The sequence below is a fragment of the Alligator mississippiensis genome, chromosome 16, assembly GCF_030867095.1.
Source record: "Alligator mississippiensis isolate rAllMis1 chromosome 16, rAllMis1, whole genome shotgun sequence".
NCBI lineage: Eukaryota > Metazoa > Chordata > Crocodylia > Alligatoridae > Alligator > Alligator mississippiensis.
The window spans coordinates 30,450,047-30,464,907 of NC_081839.1; the positions used below are offsets into that span (position 1 = coordinate 30,450,047).

The 14,861-nt window shown below is 47.5% G+C and overlaps 1 protein-coding gene across 1 annotated transcript; it reads right to left on the bottom strand.

The window, feature by feature from the left end:
• Positions 1 to 112: 112 nt before the first annotated feature.
• On the bottom strand, positions 113 to 5,811 carry LOC102569914 (TLC domain-containing protein 5). The gene is made up of 3 exons (XM_014593741.3): positions 5,587 to 5,811; positions 3,615 to 3,814; positions 113 to 2,685 (listed from the first exon to the last, which is right to left on the bottom strand). Exons 1-3 carry the CDS (start codon positions 5,613 to 5,615, stop codon positions 2,171 to 2,173), a joined length of 744 nt encoding a protein of 247 aa, XP_014449227.2. The 5' UTR covers positions 5,616 to 5,811; the 3' UTR covers positions 113 to 2,170.
• Between the last annotated feature and the right edge of the window lie 9,050 nt (positions 5,812 to 14,861).

Consider the following 14,861-nt stretch of genomic DNA (forward strand, 5'->3'; position numbering starts at 1 on the left):
AGTGAGAAGCAAGAAGTGAGTTTAGGGCTGACCATCAAGTCTCATCTTATGCACCTGGACCCAGAGAGACCAAGCACGGCAATCTTGAAATAAATAAATGAGTAAACAAAGGTTGGGTTTTTTTCTTTTCCTTTTAATTACAGAGTTCAAATCTAGCACCTGTGATAAAGCAGTGACTCGGGCAGAAGTTAATGCCTTATGCTAGTCCAGTCACATACTGCCTTGACATCACCAAGGGCTGCCCTGGCAATTTCCCAGGAGGCCAAAGGCTCCACCTCCTTTGCATCTGCATTTACATGAAGCTCCTGCTTGCATTCACACCTGCCATGAGATCCTAACCAGTGCAACTTAACAGCCCCAAAACGGCATGTCCTTTGCTTTTTCTTCCAGTTCCCCTTCATTCCATTCTCCTTTCTTCTCACATCAGCAGCTTCTTATGTCGCCTGAAAATTATCTCCTTCTCTGCGGTTCCACCCCCACCCCGGCCACAGCCCTGCCTTTTTATCTGTTAACTCCACACCACTATCACATTCTCCATTCCTCACTGCCCTGGGTCCCAGTCCCCTGGGAGCCTGAGAACCAGGCAAACCACAGCATGGAGCAGAGCTGCCACAAGCCATCAGGCACATGGCTCCAGTTAGTTAATTCAGCCTTCATCAACCTAGCAGCTGTGTTCCCACTGCAACAACACAGCTTTTTTTTTAAGCACCCGCAGTTCTGCTACAACACAGACTTGGAGAAGGCGTGTTTTAGCCTCGATTCCACTCCAAGCGGCATCCTGGCACGTTAAATATCTTTAATTTGCTGCTAGAGTAAAAAAAAAAAGATTATAAGAATAAAAGAAGGAGTTGGTTTGGGGGGTTTTTGGTAGGGGCCAACATAACCAACCAACCAACCCAAAGCCACAGTTCTTTGGCTGGTTCTACAGCAGGACAGAAATTTGACCTGCCCAAACTAACCCACCCATGGATGTTCCAGGGAAATCAAACACGTCTCTCAAGGAGAGTGAGATTAAAGACAAGTGCTCCTGGACCCTCTGGTACAACAGTGTGAGGACCTGTGTAATGCAAGTGACACTGCACCGAAGTGTAGAGACAACGCCCCACCATTTAGCCACTGCCTCTGGAACCAGTCACTTGGCAGTCTCATGTGAGAGGAGCGCTCAGGAAGAAATATCTGGAGGCTGTCTCTATGCAGAACAGGTCTGGCACCCTGACAAAATTGTCCTATAATGATCTTTTCCTGGGGCAATCTCCCACTGGGGCACCGCGTGTGCGTGTACATAAAAAGAGGGGTTCGTTTTCCACATCCCCTTCAATCCTTGGTCTTGCAGTGACAACACTATAAACAGGATCACATCACGTGAACATTTCCCTACCTGGAAATATATTAAGACAACAGGAACTGTTTCAATTTCCGTTTGCTAGTGCAATGCCAGAGCAACATCACTGACGTCGCACTGCTACAAGTTCAGGATCCATTTGCATGAGGATGCAGACATAACCGTCGAACTAAGGTGAAGAATGAGGAAGAGGTACTTCATTAACAGCTACCAGACAACACACAGAAGGAGTCCTTCCCTTCCCAAAATGAGCTCTCCTCTAAAAACACTAAGCCCAACATATGCTGGACATTGAGGTTCTTATTATCCTATAAACTAGCTCAGGAAAGTAAGGCAAATGTGAAATGGCTTTTGCAGAGTCACAGCCCTGATCTGCAGCAGAGCCGTGAAGCTCACAGACGCCCCAGGTACTGATTTTCTGGCTCTCGTGATAAAAAAATACTGGCTTTGAGGAGGAAGAGTTCAAAAACGGACTGGCACTATGCAACTGCACAAAGCAGACTGAATAGGTTTAGTGCCATTGATGTTTTAGAGACAGGATCAGCACAGGAGAAGTTAGTATATTAGCACCTGACTCGGTCAGACTGGCAAGGAACTTGCTCTTCCTCCCTTAGCTTTTTCTGTGTTCCCACAGCTCCAGCTGAGTGCTTCTCCTCCAAGACTAGCGGTTCACAGCCAGTGCTGTATGGTCCATCTCACATGGCTGCTAATGTAGACGTCTTCCTTCTTGCAAGACTGGACATCCCAAGCCAGGACTCCTATACTCAGGCTAGGCCCATGGCCCATATGATTCCCAGGTTAAGGAGCTGTCACCTCCCCATTAGCTGTTCAGAGAAGACCTGTGTCCTTGCTCTTCATGCTCTTCCAAGCATTGTACTTCTTCATCATTTTCCTCTTAGCAAACCTGCAAATTTTAACCATGAACCCCAAAGACACTATGTACATGGCCAGGCCTCCAACCTTGAGTAGCCACATGGGCTCCGGTGAGGTAACCATAGCGTACATGATCCAGGCTCCCGCTCCAATCCGCAGCACTAGAAAGAGGAGCACAAAGAAGAAGTCCACCATGCCCCCCAGCCAACTGTGGTAGCGGCCCGTCTCCCGCAGGAACCAGCGAGCCTGCAGCAATGGATTGGTGATCTCACTGACGAAGACAACAGCATTGACCTCAGTGGCTGACCGGCCGATCCCCAGCACGATCGCCATGCCGCAGATGCTCAGCGCGTGATGGGCCAGCATGAGGATCCCCTCCGTCTGGAAGTACAAGCACCAACTCAAATCAAAGATGAAGTAGCCCAAGGCGATGGAGAAGGCGCAGACCTGCAGGGGTGTGTTTGGTGACCCTGGAAGAGAAAGAGGCTTGTTAGACTGAGAAAGGACATTCCTCTGGCCTCCAACCTGGGTGGACCACAGCTCCACCAGCATTGAGTGGAGAGTGTTTTAAGATAATTTCTTCCCTTTTTCCAAAGCATTAGCTTGCTATTCACCTCCAGAAGAACACGATACGTACTCAGTAGGTCAGTTTGCTGGATGTAAGCAGTCAGAGCTGCCAGTGTCAGCACTTAAGAGCCACCCCATGAAGACCCAGCCTGGGCTGCCAGTCAGTCACAGTGGAGAACCTCTGCAATGCTGTCCATCCCCCACCACACCTCCAACATGCCCTACCTTACTCTTTGCATGGGAGGATAATCAGGAATCCTCCCTAAGTTATAGCAGTGCATTAATTGCCCTTATAAACTACCACAGTATTAACCAACAGTTGAAGCAAGGGACACAGTTTGACTCCTATGCACTGGCCTGCCTATTGCTGAGGCTCCAGGAAAGGACTGCACATTAGTGATATGAGTGGACAAAGAGTTGTGTTCACTCTTGAGGAATTATCCCAGGTGTCCATGGCTCTTGGACAAGGAACTGAGAGCGAAAGTCCTGCCCCAGGGAATTTCAGCAGATGAAAGAGTCAACAATCAAAGAAATGCAGCCTCTGCAGACTCCACCTGGGATCTGAGAGACCAAATAAGCTTGGGAGAAGTCAACAAGGTTGGAAAGACAGGGGAAGAGGGTGCCGCTCTGAGGACAGATGGAAGCAGGAAATGGAGAAAGCACCTCCTACACTGATCGCAGGTCCAGTGAAGGCAGAGCCACTGCCCTGTCTCAGCAGGGTAAAACTCTGAACTCATCTAGACCCAGCACTCTTTCCTGCTTATGCAGGGGGTCGGACTCGATGATCTATTGAGGTCCCTTCCGACCCTAACATCTATGAATCTATGAATACCTGCATGGGTTAGAGGTGAGGGGCCATCCACTAGAACGATGTAACCTGAGAGGAAGGTGACAACCGCTCCGTGCGACAGAGTGACCAGGCGGCAGCTCCATTCGTAAGACCGATTCTCATTCCAGGAGCAGAAGATGGCATAGAGGAAGAGCCAGCCGGACAGACTGCAGGCCACTTGGAGAATAATGGGAAGCATCATGCTGGGGCAGAGGGAAGAGGGAAAGGGAGAAAGAGAGAGAGAGATTACATGTGAAGCAATTCTGTTTAAAAGACAGCTTCTCCCCACCCCTATTTGTACTAGCTATCCCTAATATACAAGTAGATCTTCTTGGACAGGAACCAACAGGTATCTGTGGCAACCCAGGTGGAAGATATGTACTCCTGGGGCCTGGAGAGATGTACAAGGCCATCAGGAGTAGCATACACAATACACAGCTACCTACTCTAACTCAGCATGGGATAACAGAGGAGCAGGTAAAAGCCCATTTTGCCTTTAGCAAAATGCTGCCTGAGGGTGGACCAGCATAACTTACACCACTAGCATTTTACCCCAGATTCTTTTAGGGTCAGTTCTCCAACTGATACAGCAAAGTTACCCCACTTTAGGGGCTTGCAGCATCTGCCTGGTCCTTTTTGTTTACTTGTTTTCACACAGGTACAAATGTTTCATCTCTCCAAGCCCTTCATAACATAATATTCATCCCTGACTCTTACTCTTACCCAAAATCACCCTCCCATACCCTCTGGGCCCACATAGGCATGTTTGCATTTGCACAAGACTGTGTGTGTCACTAAAAACTTCAGTCTATTTGTAAATAGTAAATCCCAGCACCCAATAACGTATTTTAGTGGATAAACATGAGACTTCAAGTGAAAGCCATGACCTGACAGCAAGCTATGCCTGCAAGGGACCTTACAAGGTTGTCTAGTCCAACCCCTTGCTCAATGCAAGATCATCCATCAAACCATCCCAGCCTAGTGTTTGTCTGACCCTGCACTCCTTAATCTCCATTGATGAAGAAAGTACAACCTCCCCCTGTAATCTGTTCCAGTGCTTAACCACCCTCAGAGTTGGAAACTTTCCTCATATCTACCTTAAATCTCCCTGATTGCCCCATCTCCCTGCAGACACAGAGAACAAATGAATATGTTAATGACCTGTCCTTTATTATATTGGGACTTCCATTTGCATGATATACCCAAAGGCATTCTCCCCTGTTACTGGGAGAGAGAGAGATCTCTCTTTTACCATCATGTTATCAGAGGTAGCCAGAGCCCCAAGGCACAATCCCAGTCCCAAAAGTTTGCAGGTATTTCTAGATCAATGGTTCTCAAACTTTCTAGACCCAAGGCACCCCTTCTTAGACTCAGGGCGCCACTCATTAGACTGAGGGCACCCCACCATAACTTTTGTGAACTGAGCAACACTCCATTTGGAAAATTCATTAATTTATTTGAGTACTTACTTCCTTAGCCCAGACAGAGGGCAGTACTATTGTAGCTATTTGGCTACCAGCACCTCAGGTAGCTCAGTTAGAGTTTATAAATTCCCTTCCTCCTTTGTACACCGGAGAATGCCGCTGTGAAGCAGGCCCTTCCCACTGACTCCTCCTCCTAGAAATAGTCCTGAGAGTACCCCAAAGTCCTGCTCTGTGGCTCTCTACCTTGGGCATGCTGCCTGGCACCTGCTCTGGGCTATGCCACCTCACTTCCAACTTTGGCGTTTGTAGAATAGGAGAGCATGGGCAGGGTGGGCTTCTCAGCAGGGATCCAGCGGGGTCACTGTAGAGGTGCTGTGAGAGCACCTCTGCCCTGCAGTACACTGCATGGTGCAATACACCCCATGCACAAGACCCCTGATAACAGACAGATACAACAGAGAGGTGCAGCCCAGGGAACCAGCAAGATAAATGGCAATCTGGCAGCATCCCCACTTCGTGGCAAAGAACAACCCCAGAGCCCAGGCACTCACCTTGGGAGCAAAAAGGGGACCCAGTCCATTAGCTGACACCAACAGGTAGCTCCTATTCTCTAAGGATCAGCTGCAGAGAGGAAACATAACACATGCTGCCAGCATGTGACATGAGACATACCGCAACCCTGGGTGTGCAGAAGGGAGAATTCAGGGGAAAGAGCTCTGCATGTTCTGCCTGAGATAACCAGCTCCCTGCACTGCATTAATCTGATGATTACTCAAACTGCAGAAGAGTCACAGGCAGCGATGGGGCGTGTGGGTGCTGGTGAAAGGGGAGGAGACTGGGAACCTATGCATGAGGCAGTAGTCAGGTTCTCCAGCCTGTGGGGCGAGATCTGGGGAGCAGATACCTGCAAGGGCGAGGCAAGAGCTGCGGCTGCTTTCTCCAGAGCAGACTCGACCAGATTTTGCCACTACCCCAGGGGGGTGTACATGAGAGGCAGAGGGACTCTGGATGCACAATGCCTCTGAGATATGAACAGCCTGGGGCAGGACAGGGAAGGGCAGGGCAGGGAGTTGCTCCTATCCATGCTGATCGGAGGAAAGGTAGGGCTCCTGTATGCCCAGGGCCCGATGGCACATCCCAGCAGCCTGCTGTGGGCACATGGGGCAGCCCTTGCTGTGGGAAAGAAGGGCTGGGGAAGGAGCCAGGCTGCAGCCTCCACATAGTGATCAGTATATACATTGGTTTGATTTCCCTTCATCAAGTCTTTTTGCTTTGGGGTTAGTGAGAAAGGCCTCCCAGCTCGGATAGGAAGACTAAAGTATTTTTAAGAAGCTATGTTATAGTACTGAGTAGACCATATCTTTCACAGTTGAAAGTGTCAGCTAATTTAGACAAAGCTGCACTTTAATTACAAGAATTCAGTACTGACTCAGAGCTCTCATTCACTGACAAACACATAAGTGCAAAGAGAGATAAAAATGCACGTTGCAAAGCACCTCCCTGAGCAGAAGCCTGACTTCCCCAATATAGCTGAGCTGTTTTCTATTGCAAGCTCCTCAGCACAGAGACGGTCTCTCAGTGCAGTTTTGTACAGTGCCTTGCACAATACAGCTTTGCTCTCAGCTGGGGCGCTAGCACTAATAGAATACAAATGCTAACGGTAATATGGAAATAGTGTTATTCAGTTCTCCATCAAAGCAAGACATCCGTCTATATTTCCATATTCGTAGCATCAAATACTGAACACAAAAAAAGAAACATTGATTTCCTTTTCCTACAGTACTTTTATGATTTTCCCTCAGAAAACACCCTTAATAATTCACGCACTGATGGAACCGTGAATGTGTGGACTTGAAGCACAAGCAGTATTGTTAGTTGGGGGCCAGATTTTGATCATGGTTTCCTCTGTGAAAATCCAAAGCAACTTGTCAAAACCTCCCAATTTTTTTGACGAGGCTCATTACACAGAATAATTTACCTATGGGTTTGCCTGATCCTCCTTCAGTGGGCATTTAAATTGATGCTAGATGTCTTCCTCGAATGCATGCTATAGTTCAGCTATTGCACATGGGCTTAGTGGAGGGATGAGTGGGTTAAATTCCTAAGATGTGATACTTGGTAATCAAAATGGTCTCTCAAAATCTATTCATCTGGATTTTCATAGAGGTGAAAGGGAGCTGTGCTTCTGCTTAACATGCACCCAAGAAACTTGTCTTCTATGATCCTAGAACATCTAAAGACACACGAGGCTCACTGGATCTCTGGCGGATGCAAATCAGCATAATCCAGTTGACTTCAGTTGGACAAGGCTACTGGGTACATGGCACAGGGTAGAGCACTGGCAGTGTCATCCAGCAGGTTGGACTGCTGCCTTAAACAGGAACAAGACCTTGTGGAATCTGAGATGCGAGTGAGATAAGGGGTCATGAGTCTGGAGAAATTCCCCCTGGCTGCAGTGCAAACCCTCTAGATTGACACGGGTGAACACTTGGACACAATCCCACTGCGGGGTGGCTTCTGCAGGGAAAATAACCAGAACAGAAGCAGCGCGGCTCCTGCCTCAATCCAAAAGGGTCTTCAAATGCAGCCTTCAGTCTCTCTCGTGTACTTGCACCAAAACCGGTAGCTTCTCTTTTCCAAGTTCTTGCAATGCAGCATGAACTGTTCTAGCATTTAGAGGGTGGCAGATCTGGGAGCAGACTTGGCTGACACCACCATTCATTTGTCTCGCTGGAGCTATGACAATTTGTTAGCTGAGAGGCTGCCTGCCTCGGGGTGTGTGGGAGGAGGGAGCTTCAGTCTTTCTCCCACCCCCATACTGGTATTTCAGGTCTAACGTGAACGGTTGTGAGCAGCACAAAACCTTGCGCCTTTCTCTGTTGGAGACAGAGGAAGCTCACGTTTAAATGCACCAGCTCCTCTACAGAGCCGCTTCTTCTGTTTGCTACTCACGAGTACAGAGAAACCCAAGAGATCAGTGGCCCCATGTGCACAGCGAGCAGAGCATTTGAAAATTGCATTCCCTTCAAGGGGTTTCAAATAATGCACCAAACATAGGCCATGGAAATCATGTCATTTCTAGAAGCTTTGGCTGTAGTGCAACTCCCTCCCCTTTCCACCTTTCCATTCCCCACTGCCAGGTGGGAAACCTGCTCAATCCTTCGACGACGATTTGCCTTCTAGTTCTCAGGGCAGGGACTGGATGGATGTCAGCTTTCTCTTAATACCAAGCAGACAGTTGTTATTACAGCTGAGATTCACCCTGCACATACACGCAGCCAGGGGCAGCCTCTGCCCTGGAAGAGGAACAGAGCAGAAGGCGTGGAGCAGTGAAAGGAAGGATTACTACCTGCATTTCACAGGTGGGAGCCCCAGATGGAGAGAGGTTAAGAGATTGCCCAGGGCCACACAGGAAGTGGCAGGTCTACCACAGGCCAATGACTGAACAAGCCTCTTCTTATTGGGGAACCTTAATACACATTATAAAGCAGTGTCTGTCTGAGAGACATTGATTGCAGTTGCCTAATTAGATTTGCAGTAAATGTCTCAGTGTCTACATGTGCAATGCTATCGGGATGGAGTAAACTAATTAACTCCTCAGTAGATTAGTACTTGTAGTTTTTTACTGCGCAGCATTGCGCATGTAGATGTTGATCTGGCTGGCTGGGACATGAGGGTGCTTCAGTGCAGGGGGTGCCTGCCAGCTAGCCCCCACATTGAAGCACCCTCGTGCCCCAGCCAGCCCTTCTGCAACACGCTGAGCCAGGTTGTAGCAGCCCTGGTAGGAGGCTGACCCCTGGGCCACCTGGGGATGCTCTAACCTGGCTCAATGTGCTGCAGTCCTGGGCATATGTTCAAATGTGGTGCCTGGGAGCAATAAACTCCAGTGTGATATGCACCGGAGCTTATTGCTGTGAATTAATTACATATGTAGATTCACCCACTCAAACTTAATTACTAACCCATGATGCGCTTCCTTTACATAGTGAAGTAGAATTAATTTAATAAGCGCATGCATGTTAGGGAGGGGAAGGTTTTACAGCTCCCAGCGTCCTAGACAAGTGCCTCCTGTATGTGCTGACAAGGTTCCTCGGGCAAATTTGATATCTTTTATTAGACCAACCCAAATGGTTGGAGAATAGTTATTAAGCAAGCTTTCGGGCTCAAAAACCTTCATCAGGCTAAGGAAGTTTTTAGCCTGACAAAGGGTTTTTGAACCCGAAAGCTTACTTAATAACTATTCTCCAACCATTTGGGTTGGTCTAATAAAAGATATTAGATTCACCCAAGGAACCTTGTCTGCCTATGTCCTCAGACCAACACGGCTACAACCTACATTGCTGTATGTGCTGGCTTTTAATAGGGCCATAAAGCAATTGCCAGCTTTGCTGGCTCAACGGGTGTCGTTGCCTCTTTTGGATTACAGAACCATGTCCCACAACCTGCCCCCAATATTGCTGCTGCTCTGAGTCAGGGGGAAGTAACCAAAATCCCAATGTCTTTTCTCAAAAAAATAGCCCACCTATTCTGACCATTCAGCATCCTCTCAGATTTTGCCTACTGCATCTTCACAGGTAGTTGCAAAAGCCTAGCGAACCTTATGCGTCGAAGGCCACAACTCTACTCGGTGCATTGTGGTGGGTGCAGGGGAATGGGCAGGGGAAGTTTCTGGATGATGGGGAAAATAATCTTGCTCCCAGATTGTGGTACCTCAGCATCACAAAGGACCAGGTACCTAAAAGGCGTAGCAGATCTATCAGCCCCCACTTCAAAGTTCATTACCTCTCCACTGTGCTGTAGTTGGAAAGAGCCCCCACCCCTGCCCTCCAAAGCTGGCTGTATGGCATGCCAGGGTACAGACATCCTGGGCAGAGCAGGGCAGGTTCAAGTGGTTCTCTCAAAAAACAAGTTTTCCAAATGGAAAATTTGGTTTGTGACCGAACAAAAAAACCTTCCCTGGAAATTCTCTGCTTCCTTCAAACATGACTGATCTATTCAGGTGGAAATAGAAAACCAACATATTTCTGATTTTCAAGCAGGTGGTTTTGTTTCTCCAGCAAAACTGCAAAATTAATGCTTTTATGTTTAAAAAAAAGTTCACAATTTTCTGCTTAAAAAAACAATTCCAGCCAGCTCTGCTGCAGGCTCCCTTCTCAGATAAGAGTATTTTGAGGGTAGAATGGGAATTTGTTTCCCATTCTGCCCTCAAAACAGCCACCAGCTATTCAACCTGGACTGACTCACCTGTTTACATGAAGCCAATAGAAATGAATTAGGTAAATCACTTAAATATGCTATCTAACTTAATTAAGCATAAAATAACAAAGTTGTTGTATATGGATAAGGGTCAGTTGGCTGTCCTTGGGGGTTTATAGCTGTGTATCAGTTGGGCAGGACTAAGTATGATAAAATAAAAGTGCGAGAAAGAACTGCTCCATCCACTTCTGAGCTTCCTCCACTCCCAGCAGAGCTGAATGGGAAGAGAAAGCCCTCAAGCGTCTAGTAAGAGTCAGCTCGCAGCTCTTCCATATCGAGCGTATTCATTTCTCAAAACACTGATGACCCACAGGAAGGACCACGCCTTTCAATGTTGCAGCTGCCATTTAAATATAGTATAAAGAGACACAGTCAGATTCCAAGTCATCTATTAAAAACTTTCTAATAAATCAGCCACATTACTAAAAAATATATTAGGGGTGGGATTGCCAAAAGTGCCCTGGTGATGTTGGAGTTCAGTTCCCACTCAGGGAAGTTAACAACCTTGGCTTCTCCATACAGATGCCATTTATTCACTTTTGCACCTCACTAGCCCCGACTGGTGAACCGAGTAGCAGCAAAAGTGAAAGGGAGTAGTCTCATCTCCATTTCACTTTTGCTTCTACTCAGTTTCACTCTGACTACTGCACCCTCGCGCAGTGCCGCACTATTCAAGTTGCAAAACACTTACCAGAAAGATATTTAAATGCAAACAAAATCTGACTTCTTGTCTCAAGTTTTATAAAGGTATGAAAATACTTCTATTGGGGTCAGAATTTTGCCATGAAATTTTAATGCCCATCCTAAAAATTAGGATTGAAACGCTTTATGGTGTCCCTTTAAGAGAATGCACGTGGGCAGGAAGAGAGACAGCAAATTGATTTTTAAAAGTCCTAGAACTGATTTCTCTTTCTAAAATATGCTGTGCTATTGTCGGTATGGTCTCACGGTGAGGCCATAGACTTCTGTAGGACTTTAGCTGCTATGGGTCAGTTTACCTTTTTTTATAACAACTTGTTCAAACTTAAGGGCTGCATCCTTTAAATACTCATGCACTAATTCTGTGTTGGAGGGGCCAGAGACTGCTGCAACATATTCAAGAAAAAGGTGCAACATATCCAAGAAAAAAGTGCAAGCAAAACTGAAAAGGGGAGAGTTGAAACTGGGCTGAAACTCCAGGAGGGGCAAAGAGGCAGGAGCTGAGGGCTAGGAAAAGGAAGGCAAAGGGGGAGAAGATGACAAACCAAACAGGAGAGCGGGGTTTAATAAAGAGAGGACAATAAGGAGGGGGCAGGGAGAAGTGCAGCTGCAAGAGCATCCCATATTTCACATAAGCTAAAGGCCAGCACAGTCAGACTTCCCTCAGCAACCTACAACCCACCACCAGTTTCAATCCCCAGCCCACAGCCAAGCAAGCTAGGGGCTGCCTCTGTGCGCATACCAAAACCAGGCCCATGGGTTACGGGCAGTTGCCACCAACTGTGCCCGCACACCCCTTCCCAGCTCAACACCCAGCAAATCCCATCAAGAATCCTAAGTAGTGGACTTCAACCAGACCCCATGAAGTGCATGTTATCCATACCAACCTCTACCCCTCACGTTGCACCAAACACGTTAAGATTTGCACCTGGTCTAAGCTCTGAGATGCAGCCAGACAATCCTTGCATCCCAGTCGCATCAAACCTGTGCTCAGCACTGCCAGCCTTCACTCTTGCTGCCATGACAAGGCCCTCCCGTGTGCACTCCACTAATAAGGAGTCCCACATGGAGCAGCCAAACACGCTAGCCTACGACCATACTAACTTTAACCCAACAAGCCAGGACTTCCCTGCCGTGTGGAACACCCCACCAAGTATTAGTTAGGGGATTGCTCACAACACAATGAGACAGGGTTGCTCACAACCCCCAGACCAAACATCTGTCCCACCACCATCACCCAGCCCAGCCATCCTCCACTCTCAATGCCATCACACAATGTCTAGTTCAAACCAGAGATGTTCCTAGCCCTGTCCAAACCCAAATATGGCACCCAATCAAGACAGGTCTCCATGCCCTATCTGCATACAGCCAATCAAGGCATTCTACCAATTAGTTCAGCCCCCCCCCACCTCACCGACAACATAGCCCCCTCATCCCACCCGAGTATCTGGCATGACCCAAGAACATGTTGTCTCCTCCCTGAACACCGAGTTTAGACTCAATTTACTTAGGACCCCTCTTGCAACCCAAGCCCCAGGCCACAGCCAACTCTACTGTCCCACACACTTCCCAAAGTCCCCAGGCTGCAGGAAAATAAGCGTCATAACCAGACTCCGGGTGTAACTCCAGGATGCTCCCAACCAATGAAGCCACCTCCTCACCCTGAGCCCACAAACTCCAATTAACTGATGCAGAAGCCCCCAGGCTTCCTAGCCTGCTCCTAGCTCAAAAGGCTCCAGCCTCACACACCAAAGGAGCCAAGGCTCTTCTCTCAAAGCCTCAGAGCTCATGCCTCCAGAGTCCCCGAAATACAGCGCGGATACAACCTACTGCTTGAGTACACAGGATGCCCCACCATCTAGTCCGTGTCCCCACAACTACATCCCAACCCAAACAAGATGCCCCGCAATACTATGCAGGCTGCAGCCGTCCCACACCCAACACTCAAAGCTGTTACCAACCCCATCAAAATGGACCATTCACCCTAACCCCTGATCCTTGACATCTCCGTTCCCAGTCAACTTCTCCCTCGCCAAAACACCCCAACAGCAGCCAACCGTAACAGGTTCCCACCATCTAGTTACAAGCAGCCAAGACAGGACACCAGACCACATCGTTTGTGCAATGCTTCCCCAAACTCCTCATTGCATCCAACAAAGCCACAGCTCTAATCTCTCCTACCTCAGCCCATAGGCTGTACCAACCAAATGGCCAACCACCCTTTCAGGCCACAGGTCACATCCAACCAGGCTAGGAAAAATCAAATGTCTTTTTGTTAGTGGAGTGACGGTTTCTGAAGCATCCTAAAGAGGCATACCTTCTCCTCACAAAGAAACCATGTGATCAAGCACACACCAGCACCGAAGGATGCATATCTTAATACTAGTGCATCGCTACACTAATTCCAGAACATGCCTCAGGGGCAGAGTTATGTTTACGCTGGATATTTAATAAATAATTCACTTCCAATTATATAATAAATAATTCAAGCATTTATGGCCCTGGGTATAGGAAAGGCTAGGCAACATTCAATCAAGTGTCAGGTGTCTTACACATCCAGTCAGAAAGCAATCACTCCATAGTGATACCTATCTTATTCAGTAATGTGGGACACACTGCCTAAGAAATGTGGGTATAACCGGGTACTTACTGGACTGGCTAGAAAAGAAAAGAGAGCTGCAGTGATGCAGCAACACGAGCCCAGATATGCTCTCCTGCTTCTCAGACAGTCAGAGTGTAGTCCAGTACAAGGTGCTATATTCCAAAATATTGCATTTGCCCTATATGATAAACATAATCCTCCCTAAATACCATATCCCCACTAGACTCACAGTATAACGCAGCCATGCACTGTAATAACTGGGGTTGGACACAAAACCTGACAACTTTGTGAAAAACAGCAGAAGTCTTACAGCTAAGCTTTCAAAAACCATACTCCTCACTTTCCAATACCAGTGCAAAGCATGCCTCTGTCTTCCCACAATGAATGCCACTAATGGCCATACTATGTTTGAACTGCTCAAGTAGACCCGGGTATAACACCCTGCCAGACCTGCTGCCAACAGCAGTTAAGTCTAGTGCTCCAATACACACAGATATTTTTAAGGAAATAAAAATCAAGGGAGAGATATTCAGGTCATCGTTTCAAGGCTAACCGTGAAACTGAAAACATTGCTTAGGAGCAGTGGTACAGGAAGGCTGTTCCAGAGGACAGCCTGTCCGTGGCCAAACGGTACCCTTTAAGGCTCATATGGAAAACGGTCAAGACAAACTACCACGTCCAGCCTCCAATAACCCAACGGCCAGAAAGGCTGAACTCCTTTGGGGAAAAAAACGCCAACTTAACAGTAATCCATTCTCCAGTTTTCCTTGCAAACAATGAGAATGAATAACAAACCTGGTGTTTTAGTTCTTCAGCAGTGCAAGGACAAGTAGACTTTTTCAGACATTGGGTCCCACTGCTCAGCGCTAGTGCTCACACACGTTGAACAGGAGCTCACATGGGCAGTAGTGAGGAAACGGGAAGGGACAAAAAACTCCTCCTCTTGGAGACGCTAGCTACTATTAACAAGTACATCTATGGGGCCTACCATAAAGGGGCCCTGATCTTTGGCCCTCTAACGATACAATACAATCAGTAAATGAAAATGGAAACAAGAAGCCAAAATGTTTGAGGACATACCCTTTGAGGGCAAGGGAATTAGCAAAACAGAATCCTAGAAAAAATTAACAGCTTAAAGATCAAGCAAATATACTGCATGTTATAAAAAAACAGTGCTCACAAGTTTTAGGCAACACCTGATTTTCCCCCATCCTGCCTCACTACCTTCTCTTGACTCTTCTCCCACAGCCTGGCCTCATATCCTGCCTC